Source organism: Scleropages formosus, chromosome 8, assembly GCF_900964775.1.
Source record: "Scleropages formosus chromosome 8, fSclFor1.1, whole genome shotgun sequence".
Classification (NCBI taxonomy): Eukaryota; Metazoa; Chordata; class Actinopteri; order Osteoglossiformes; family Osteoglossidae; genus Scleropages; species Scleropages formosus.
Window position 1 is genome coordinate 13,105,428 of NC_041813.1, and position 11,807 is coordinate 13,117,234.

General features: G+C 44.6%; 1 protein-coding gene across 7 annotated transcripts in view; it reads left to right on the plus strand.

The window, feature by feature from the left end:
• Positions 1–7,954, plus strand: part of hivep3b (HIVEP zinc finger 3b) — a 113,295-nt gene extending 105,341 nt beyond the window's left edge. For 6 of the 7 annotated variants that reach the window (XM_018754704.2, XM_018754702.2, XM_018754706.2 and 3 more), the window contains 4 exons: positions 3,815–3,990; positions 4,070–4,171; positions 5,261–5,922; positions 6,577–7,954. In XM_018754704.2, the coding sequence (XP_018610220.2) occupies positions 3,815–3,990; positions 4,070–4,171; positions 5,261–5,922; positions 6,577–7,347 (1,711 nt within the window). In that variant the 3' untranslated portion in view covers positions 7,348–7,954. The remainder of the gene's footprint in view (positions 1–3,814; positions 3,991–4,069; positions 4,172–5,260; positions 5,923–6,576) is intronic. The other variant, XM_018754708.2, reaches the window with a different exon arrangement.
• The last annotated feature ends 3,853 nt before the right edge of the window (positions 7,955–11,807 follow it).

Consider the following 11,807-nt stretch of genomic DNA (forward strand, 5'->3'; position numbering starts at 1 on the left):
GGCTCATTTGTATTCCTGGATTTTACTTTACAGCAATATTGGAAGGAAGACAGAAATGATCATTTCTCTTCTGTGAATGTCAGGTCTACAGTGTGAACTCTTAGGCTGGCGTGGTACACACCTCTACATCTCGATAGGTGAAATCACTGCACTTATATAAAGTTCCAAACCATCTACAAATGACTGTAATGCAGTGGTCATATGTCCGTGTATGCTGGCTGTATGTATTTGGGAGGTGGAAACAAACAGACAGATCCAAACACACACAAACAGAACCGACTGCTCTTGAAGTTACGAGAAAATGAAAAAAGAGAGAAATCCTAGAATACTTGACTGGTAGTCTGTTTGGTGAAGGACAACATTCTCAGACTGAGGGAGGATGGCAATGATGGGAGTGACCTTCAACTTTTTGTGACAGGTTATGAAATTCCACAGAGCATGTCACTGGTATACTGCTCCTCAGGCCCGGGAAATCACAGCAACATTGCCTTCTTGTCAATGGTATGAGCAAGCAAGGTGTGGTCTTCACTCTGTGCTGCATGTGTGTTTCTGCAAAGCCCCAACCCAGTGGTTTCTGCTCCTCTTCCTGTACCCTTTGGTCCCCTGAAGTGCTCTGCCCACTGGGTCTTGGGGACCTGCCCTGCACTGTTTCCATTCTGGCCAGGGGTTGGTCAGTTGCCCTACCCAAGGTGGAGGTAGGCAAGGTGCAAATGTTTTAAAAAATGATTTAAAATTTATTTACAGATTTTTAAAAGTTTACAAATTTTTTAAAAATATGTTTATTTTCATCATATCTAAAAGCACTTGAAAACAACTTTAAATTTCATCAGCACAAAGTAAATTTTTACATTAGTTTGTAAAGGACTCTCGGATAATTACATTTACATTTATTCATTTAGCAGATGCTTTTCTCCAAAGCGACGTACATCTCAGCGAAAATACAATTTGTGCATTACATTAGGAGAAAAAGAGACATAGTTGCAGATATGTGATTCATAAGTAAACCTAGTTTGTTTCTTTCCACTTTATGCACCGATGTTCATCGCACGAGTAGGTGCATAAAACGCAGGATAGACGATCACCTTCCTACTATTTTTTTTTTTTTTTAAAAAGGTACATGAACATTTACATACAATACAGGAGTAGCACATGTGTAAAGGCTTATCTGGGCATGATTATAAAGTCACGGTGCATGAACATTTACGCCATACGAGCTTGAGAGATCATGGGGGAAGTGAGTCCAGAAAAGGTGAGTTTTCAGACCGTTCTTGAATGTAGACAGAGTTTCAGCAGTTTTGCGTGAGAGGGAGAGGTCATTCCACCACAGCGGAACCAGAACTGAGAACCTCCGTGCTTTAATTTTCGTGCACGGGACCACCAAGCGAGCAGAAGTAGACGAGCGAAGGAGTCTGGTTGGAGTGTAGTGGTCGATCAAGTCTTGTAAATAGCTAGGAGCAATTCTATTGATGCATTTGTAGGTAATAACCAGGGTCTTGAATTTGATCAGAGATAATTAAACCATAATGTTTAAAACAAAGGTCAGCTTTAAACAGCTAACACATCCAAAAACATCAAAAATTAAATTACACCACAATGTTTGGATAATAGGGGGTGCGGTGGCGCAGTGGGTTGGACCGCAGTCCTGCTCTCGGGTGGGTCTGGGGTTCGAGTCCCGCTTGGGGTGCTTTGTGACGGACTGGCGTCCCGTCCTGGGTGTGTCCCCTCCCCCTCCAGCCTTACGCCCTGTGTTGCCGGGTTAGGCTCCGGTTCCCCGTGACCCCGTATGGGACGAGCGGTTCCGAAAATGTGTGTGTGTGTGTGTGTGTTTGGATAATGCTGAGATTGTAGCCTTTCATTCACAGATACCAACAGTTTTACTATGTGTTTCTTATGGCTCACCCTGTTCAATGTTCTTTTTTAGGGCCTTGAGAAACACATGTTTTGTCACATTTTCTGTGCCGAGCCTATTGCTAAGTTTAGATCAGACAAGTTCATATGTGCTAAAGACACACTCTACGCCTGCAGAGGATATAGTGGCAGAAAGAAGCTAGTTGACAGCAGCCATAGATTTTGCATCAGTGGGATTGCTTAACAATTAAGATTTAATAACTTTTAACATTTTCAGGAAAGAAACAAATACTTCGGTAATATTGCTATTAAAAAACATTTGGAGTAACAGAGAGCACTAAAAATCCAATAGTATAAATTGAAAAATTCCATTTTTTTTTTTTTTTTTTTTTTTTTTTTTTTTAAAAACAAAAATCAAAAAAATCACCAACTAAACTACCAGTCCATTCCAGTATCAGTGACTGTCACAAGCTGCATCTAAACTGTTTGACATGTCACCATGAGCTGTCCACACTGCTTGCTGTTATTCGGTCACCTCCAAGCCAAAAGACAGACACTACCATGGATGACATGGTGGCACAACAGATAGTGCTGATGTCTTATAGTCTGTGGGCTATGCACGTGGGGTCAGTCCCCCTCTCTGTGTGTGTGTGTGTGTGTGTGTGTTACACTACTCTGAAAATGTCTTTAAAATGATTTTTTCCAAACAAAATTATTGGCTGTGATTGAACTGAACAGTTTTCAGATGTTCAATAGGGTGGTGCAGTTTTGCATGCAGGCAGCTGATGGTGGACATGCAGTGGCTTGCTGAAGCGTTGAACATGTCTTCATGGCACTCCGGCGTAGCGGAAGTAGCATTCAGCAGGGAGAGCTGTGTGTTTGGGGACAGGAACTTATGAACTGACTCTGGAGGCAATCAAGATGAATAAGAATGAAACACTTCATCTGCCTTCTTGGTTGCCAGGTAACTTCCTTTAGAGTCTCCTGCCTGTGAGCCCGGCCGGACCGAGAGGGAAGGAGAGTTGCACCACATTTTGCTGTGCTTCTGGAGCAGTGAACAACAATGGGGTGAAGGTGGTGCTTGGCCAAATTGCTGTCTGAGCAGTGATCTGTGTTTGGCCCTTCTTGGGGTCTTTGGTTCTGGTTTACTCCTGTGGAAGTGTGCTGATGTAATAGGCACATCCAGCTGACAACCCCTGTGACAATGAGAGTCAAAATGATTATCAGGGACCCTCCGATGTGTTGACATGTGAACAGACTGACACAATTCCACAAAGTTCTTATTCTAGGTTAATATGTAGGCTGATGCATGCTCTGTAATTGTGCTCTTTGTTTCAATTTATAGTTACTATCAAAGCTATAGTTCCTATACAGGGTGAGCCATGGCATTTCATGTTTTGATATAGCGAATCTCGTTCTGTTGTACTCTTTGCAATGAAATAGATAGAAAGAAAGCATAGACCAGCATTCTTGAAGTGTGTGTACCAACATGGTTGGGATGCTGCTCCACATTCGACTGGTGTGGCTTTGTAACTATGGCATAGGCTCCTCTGCACAGCAGCTGAGGTGTGAAATGTTTAAACAGCTTGTCCTGTCTCTGTTATTGTCTCCTTTCCTCTCCTGTGCTCACAATTAGCAAACTTTCCATGTTTGATGACTGTCAGCCATCATTTTTTCCCCTCACACATCTCTTATGCAGTGCTCTGTGCCTCTGCCTTTTCTTGTGTTCTGCCACCTTCCCTTATCTGCCCACATGTCCCATTTCCCACCATCCTCCCTTCTGTTCTCTTGCTCCTGTCTCCCACTCAGTTTGGCTCCCACCCCCTCACCTTCTGTCATCCCTCCACCCTTGCCCTCACCCATCTGCCCCACCCCCTCCACCCCCACATGCCCAATGCCATTGGGCACTCTTCTCACTATTTTCTCTCTCTCTCTCTCTCTTTCTCTCTCTGTACACACTACTCAGGTACAAATCTAACGAGGAGTATGTGTACGTACGCGGGCGAGGCCGGGGAAAGTATGTGTGTGAGGAATGCGGCATCCGCTGCAAGAAGCCCAGTATGCTAAAGAAACACATCCGCACCCACACCGATGTCCGGCCATATGTCTGCAAGCACTGCAACTTTGCCTTCAAAACCAAAGGTGGGAATGGGCTTTGTTTCACTGTCAGCCCAAGGATGCCCTGGATTGCTCCTTCTGACCTGTGCCTACCTTCCTGCAGGGAACCTCACAAAACACATGAAGTCCAAGGCTCATGGAAAAAAGTGCCAGGAGATGGGGGTGCCTGGGTCTTCCTTAGATGAGCCGGAAACAGAAGAAGGAGGTGGGATCCTCTGTCTCCTGGGATAAAATTGTGGCTGTCTGTTGGAGTGGGGCCACAGTGCTGTTATGAAACAAGCTGGTCATTTTTATGTCTGTGTGTATGCGTATGTGTGTGCATGCATGCCCTCATGTGTTTCAAGTAGAGTATAAAGGTTTTGTCACCTTTTGTCACTGAAGCACACCCTAAAACTGAAATAGAATAAAAATAAAGTGCGCTGATGCACTCTCACACCCACGCATAAGAACTTGATCAAAACAGTATGTTCTATCTCTCCTGTGATGGTTAGAATAATGATGCTCTTCTTTGATCTGGTGCTTGTACAAATATTATCTAATCATCATCTTGTAAATATCTGTTGCAAATTCATATGCCATTTATATTGGCATTGCTTTTTGATGCTGCATTCTACATTAGACAAATTTATGGAAAGTACTTTTTTTGTGGCTCTACAAACTGGTACAGCTGTTTACTTAAGCAAAGCATTTGAGGGAGATTATGTAATGAAGAGTAATTTACTGCCTCCCAGTTGTCAAGCCAAAAAAAGGAAAGATAAATGAGTAACAAAGTGTTTTATTGAGTCATCTCTCCCAGTGCATTCTGGGAGGTGCCGATGGGTACACAAAGCTCCCCAAGCTGTGCGGCACATGAAAAAGTCTAAGCTGCTGTGAAGCGAAGCAGTCGCTACAACCTCTGCAGTCTCTCCAGTGCTGTAAATATAGTTCCCCTTCCTTGCCACCTCTCTCTCCGGAGAGGGCTGATGACCCTGCATAGCCAAGGACAGTCCATTGAAGCCGTCTCATGAGCTGCTGCCTAGTATAGCTTGTAAATGGAGTATTCACAATTCTATTATAATTAAACCCCTTCTTCACAGGTATTTATAACATTTGTTGCTGCTGAAGGTAACCTTTGCATGAATTTTACCAGTTTTTTTCCTTTCCAGGCTCATATTCCTAAAAATATGGGTTTCCGTGTGGGTCTTGTGTGTTTCTGTGTCCTGTGTGTTTTCGTGGTGTGGTGGAGTATTACTGCTTGCCCTATTAACTGGTGTGTGTGGTTCCTACTGACAGTTGCCATTCCTCTGTTGAACAGCTGGGGGCAGCGAGGAGCGAGTTGGTGGCTCAGAGGACCAGGAAGAGCACCAGTTCTCTGATGTGGAGGACTCAGATGAAGATGAAGACAATGAAGAAGAGGAGGAAGGGGAAGAGTCTTCATCACACGATGAGCCTCCCTCATCCTGCTCCCCTGATACTCGCCTCTCCATCAGTGGTCGCTCAGACTGCGGTCAGACCCTGCAGCAAGACACCCCTGATCCAGGTCTCCCTGCCACCCTGGAGAGAGAGCTCCAGGACTATCCATCACCTCGGAGGCCCTGGCCCAGTGGGAGGGATGCCTCCCCGGGCAGCAAGAGGGCATTATTTGCCCGGCGCCATTGGGAAGCCTCCCCACGGGCCTTCTCCCCGAGCAGCGAGGGCTCACCGTTGCGCGGCCCATCCCCAGGTCGCGAGGTGTCCCCTCTACGTTGTCTTTCCCCTCGGTTGGACCTGTCTTCACCTGGCCGCCACCTCTCCCCATCCCCTGAAAGGGGCCCGTCTCCTATCCGGCCTGTCTCACCCCATGGCTTGCTTTCACCCAGCCGCTACACAGGCCACTGTGTTCTCCCTTCCCCCGCCCCAACCTGTCTGAGACCTCAGAGCTTTCCCGCCACTCACCCCAGAGACACAGCTGCACCTGAGGCTGCTGAAAGCTGGCAGGTAGGTCTCACTGCCACAGGCAGGGCTGTATGCCTCCCTCGTTTCACTGCCACTCCTACGCTGTGTGGCGTCACATCAGTTGCACAACATAGTTAGTGAGAATAGACAGTCATCCCCATTCAGCTGCTGGTTTCTCAGTCCCTGTGCTTTTTACCTTCCTCATGTAATCTCTCACTCTGAAAGACATTTATATAGCTTTCTTGCATCTGTCAAATTGGTGAAACCTTTTTCAGTTTAGAAACATAGAAATAAATATCAGGTAGTAATTAAAGCTTAATTCATAGCCTGTGGTAAACCACATTCAGCATAAATTTACACTAGTTTTTCTGTTTTATTTTTATGCCTTTCTTTTATTAGAGACGGTGAAAACGGATGGCGCTCTGCTTCACTCTTTACTGAACAATGCGTTTAAGTCATAAGTTTAAAAAATAATGTTTCAAAATAACGATTGCTAAATATACGGTCCCTTATTTGCTGTCCAAACAGTATGCTCCACTGGGGCCCGAAGGCACAGCGCTGCGGTTTTCATCATGACACCATCTGACCTACAAAGAGTGCATCCTCTGTAGTGCTTTTCCAGGTGACTGTGACCTTCAGTGTGATCCGCAAATTTAACGTCCTTCTGTTTTCTCTGCCACCCCCACCCTTCCCAAGAAGCAGGTTGGCTACCTGAGCAGGGGTCTCTGCCTCACAGCTACACGTCTGTCCCCCTCAGCAGGCGAATTCCCAGGACATACTCCGCCTCGGACCGTGGACCATGTCTTCAGCCACCTGCCTCTGCACTCACAGCAGCTCGTGCGGAACCCCTGCCTCATGATCCCCATTGGCGGGATCCAGATGGTGCAGCCGAGGCCCAGTTCCCACCCTAATCTGCTCCGCTGCCCCACAAACACCTCGCCTACCTCTACCTGGGGGAGGGGCACTGACCAGCCCTTGGCCAGCATGGAAACGGTGCAGGTGGGGTCCCCAGGGCCCACCAGGCAGGGCACTTCGGGGGACCAAAGCGTACAGGAAGAGGAAGCAGGAACCAGTGGGTCGGGGTTTTGTAGAAACACACATGAGGCACAGAGTGAAGACCACGTCCCTTCAAAGACACTTGCTCCACAGACAGGAACAGAGGAGCTCAAAGAAGCGGGCGCAAAGCAATATGGCAGCTCACACTCTCATTCCCAGAGCAGCGCTCCAGTTGTGGAGAGAGCAAGTGGATTGAGCACGGAATGTGGCTCCGAGACAAGGTTGCCCTCAAAGGCCAACCCCAGCCAACCAGCTTCTCCCCGCCAAAGAACTAGTCCACTCCTTAAGGAGGGGGCATCAAGGGAGAGGCACCATGGCCAAGCGCTGCACTCGCCCCTTGAAGGGACCCATGAAGCTGGAGTCCAGACTAGTAAAAGTCAGAGTGAGAACTGCAAAACAGGAAGCACTTAATCTCCACCCATAATTCTGGGTACAGAGTCACTAAAGATCTTTTCTGTTACTTTTTTTGTTGTTTTTTTTTTATGATTTTGTTTTTATACACTTTATGACACTGCTGTTTACTTATGTTGTTTCCTTCTGCAATATTTAGGATTGTTATAAGATGCACCCTTATTACGGATACCATTTCTGTCAATCTGTCTATCCTTCTTTAACTTTTATCTTGCTGTTGTCATATCTGAATAAATGAACATATATTATATATAATGAATACACATATTTGTAAATGACCAAAATCAATACAGAAAACAATATTTGCAGTTTTGTTTGTTATTCATTCAGTATTACTCAAGTTGTAGTTTATTGTGCCTTTTTCGGTCCAGGTTTGTTGCTTGAAATGTACACAAAAAAAGTTAAAAGGCTGTGAATTTTTTAACATGTTTTGTGTTTTGATTGGTAGGCAGTGGAGGGTGATGGGGTTTTCTTTCGTGGCCATTTTAACAGTCAGGGTAAACGACAGACAGCAAAGACTTGTGAAAGAAAGAGACCTGAAGAGCAGAAACAGAAAGATTTGCAAAGAAAATGCACTGAAGTCATATTTTTTTATTACTAAAAATGAAGATGTTATGTCCATGTACAGAAAAAAAGTTTATGGTCAGTATTTATTGCAGCTTAAAAACAAAAATGCTTCTTTTTTTTTACATTTCTTTTCTAAAACATGCAGTTACCAATGTAAATTACCCATATGTCCTCTTTTTGATAAAGTTCTTATGACTTGAACTACTAGGTTGAGATACTAGGTTGAGACTGGTGACAGGAATGGGGGTTGGGGGACTGGCTCAACATCCAGTTGCCCTGTACGTTTAGAGCAGGGCTCCTTTCTAGTTTCTAAACCAATAAAATCTGCACTTGACTTTGCTGGAACCTTGTGTTTGTTCTCTGTCTCACTCTCTGTTTACCTCAAGAAGATAGTACACCTCCGTGCAGACACTTGAACACATTTGTACAAAATGTGCAAAAAGAATTGCAAAGTACATTTTATTACGTCAAGTAAGTGACACGTGAAGGTCACACTGGTGTATCAGTCCTCAGACGTAGGCTCGAATCTGATACAGGAGGTTTGAGTTTACATGTTCTGTCCATATTCATAAGCACAGCTATATATATGAAGGCCATGGAAGGCCATGGCTGCACCCTTCCTTACCATGAAAACTGCAAGAAGTCACTGAGAATCCAGTTTGAATTGACCACACTAACCCTTACTTGGCTCATTGACTGACTTATGACCAAAAGCTTGTAGGTTTAAGTCCCAGCTGAGTACTGTAAACAGGTTACTGTATAAAAAATTCTGTTGAATTTTCTGCAGTTTTGGCTAAATTAAGATACTAATCGAAGAGGAAAGCTTTTCTGCAAAAAGTTACAAAAAATGTTATGTTGAATGAAGGGACAAGTTCTCCACAAAGTTTTGAAGGAAGCACCTTTCTCCCACATTACTTACATTACTCGCACAGTGTAAAACTTTTTGTCTTCAGCTTTAACCTTCCAGAGAGCTCTCTGTGTCTTTCTGTGCCAGGTTAATGCCACAAAGTGAACAGTCATCTTCTGTGTGGCCTATGTCTTGATGCAGCTGGCCAAAGTATTAATAGTGGGCACAGATTGACGATAGCCTCGTTGCACTTATTTTCTCAATGAGGAAAAGTTCACATCTGCAGAATTTCACAAATAATCAGGTGTGGACAGAACAGATCTACAGTAGACCAAGCTCTCATTTTCCTGCATCGTATCTGCAAGGCCGCTGAGAACATTAATTTTCAGAGTATGAAGGCAAGTTGCTAGGATACCAAACATAATAATGCATTTTCTCTGAATGAATACCTGACAGGGAGCAAAACTCGGGGGAAGAAAAACTGTTCGGAGCTTACCTTTCAGTACTGGAAGCAGGAAGAATTGTAGAAGTATAACCAAAAAGTTGCTGATTTGCATCCCACAGAGGGTTTGCTGCAAAACATTAGCAGGATGTCCAGCTAATTACACTGGTGGGGATGTCAGCTGTGGGAATTACACCACAGTATAATACAGTACAGTATACTACAGTACCAGCTTCTGCAAGGTTATGCAAGTCCATCCATTCATCCATTTTCTTTTTCGCTTGTCCAGGTTAAACAACCAAAGAGTCTTAAGACAATGTAAAACTAAAAGGTCTGGTGGACTCCTCACTCTGATACTTCACTTGACACCAATGCCCCTCTTACAGGCTGGACATCCTCAGTAAGACTGTACTAGACCTTAGAGACACAGTGGGCCAAATTGCTGATGAAACACACACACACACACACACACACACAGACACACACACACACACACACATTGTCTGAACCGCTTGTCCCATACAGGGTCGCGGGGAGCCACATCCTAACCTGGCAGCACAGGGCGTAAGGCTGGAAGAGGAGGGGACACACCCAGGACAGGATGCCAGTCCGTCGCAAGGCACCCCAAGCAGGACTCGAACCCCAGACCCACCGGAGAGCAGGACCTGGTCCAACCCACTGTGCCTCCCCCCCGATGAAACACCATTGTTTTTATTTTTCATTTTGCTCTGCGAACAATGCAATATAACTGGTTTAGCATTTTTACACGCAGCAGATATTTCACTGGAAGGCTGTGCTTTACTTACTTGTCTGTGTCCTTCATGGACGGAGTTGATCTTCAAATCCCTTTGGTCTTGTTCATACCCAGAATCCATAGTCGCCGTGCCAGTCTAGATGATGACTGCCCCACATGTGAGCCTGTATGACTTGTTGGCTTTTAGTTGGGTTTCTGCCAGGGTCAAATGTGACGAGTAAAGGCAGTTGGTTGTGAAATACCATCTTGAAAAGTGGGTCCAGCGTGTATTTGAGAGGATTTGTATGTGTACGGATGCAGTGACACCAGAAACACCTGCTTGTATACATTTCCCTTGGATTCTGATCTCACTTGTTAAGGGGTGGAAACTGTGGTGCAAAGGCAAGCAGCTCCCAGCATCTAGAACATGCTCCCATACATGACCAATCCAGTATACTTGCTGTAAAGTTTTCACCGTAACTAACAATGTTTTATATCCAAGCCATCTGTTTAAGTTGTTCTTCACTTTCTATTTTTAAGTAGTTGTTGCCAAACTTTTTGCATTTCGGTTTGAAGCACAGCCCTAAAAACTTCAGCCATGATGGAACAAACATACCTCTGAAGTATGCCATGGTAGTCTTGCTTGGCGAGATCACCATGGATGTGGTAAAGATCACCAACTCTGAGCAGCAAAGCTGCCTCACACCATGATGCTGCCCCTACCATTTGAGTCATCATTCCCTAAAGGTGACTTCCACTCTTCAAACAAGCAGTTTGATTTCAAGAAGCTCTACTCAGACTGGTACTGTGTGTAGATGAGCTGCAGTGATTGCGGTGAAATGTTTGTCAACATCAGGCCACAGAAAGTCCTCTGTCTCCTGTCCCACAACCCATGCAGCATCTCTTACTCTTTGCTATGCCTATTACTAGCAAACAACCGTTCTTCCAGAGCCACCTCCTCTAAAGATTTAAATGACAAATTAAGACATTTAAATTCATAATCACAGTTTTGATCAACAGCATAAATGAAGCTAATTAAGCACAATTTAATTAAATTTCTACAATGGCATGTAGCATATGTTTGCTTTCCTGGAGAGGAGCTGCGAGACCTTCATCCATGGGACATAGTCTCATTATAGAGTCCAGCTGTCACTTAAAAGCTTTAACTAGTTTCCAATTGAAAGCTCCTGTTTGTCAGCAAACAGATATGAAGTGAGGGGGCATGAAGTGAGTGGGAGGGAGAAAATGCAAAAAAATTCAGCATTGCAGTACAGCAGGGAAAAGGAAGGAGCAGGATGGGAAGAGCAGCAGCCCGTTTTCATGGGAGAGCCACGGAGCTGCCTGGGGTTCCAGCATGTTTCATTGAGTGCAGTACACGTGGCAGATCAGGACCTTTAACGCACCGCCCCCCCATCTCTATCACCTGATGCCCAGTGAAGCCTTTGTCCCTCATTGAACACTGCTGAGAAATAAAGGAGCGACAGAAGGTTATTTATTCTTGCCAGAAATAAGAAAATGGGTTTTTTGCATTTTCTACCATGAGCTTTGTCTACCCCCTGCTGTTTTTGTTTGGAACTGCAGCACAGTCAATCGTTCATTTCGATCCTTACAATGAATTCAAGCATTCTCGGCAATAATGATGGCTTAAAGGGAAATATTTTGAATCGTTTCATATAAGATCACTATCATTTTCATACACAATAATGTGGGAGAGGCAAATTACAACATTTAGCATTAATCATATCTGAAAACTGTAAGGTAGCGTATTAGCTTCTGTTTAAAGGACCCAGGTACAAATACTTAGTGAAGTTACTCTGAACTGCTTCAGTAAAAATGGCCTGCTGTATAAATACACACACTTTCAGAACCAC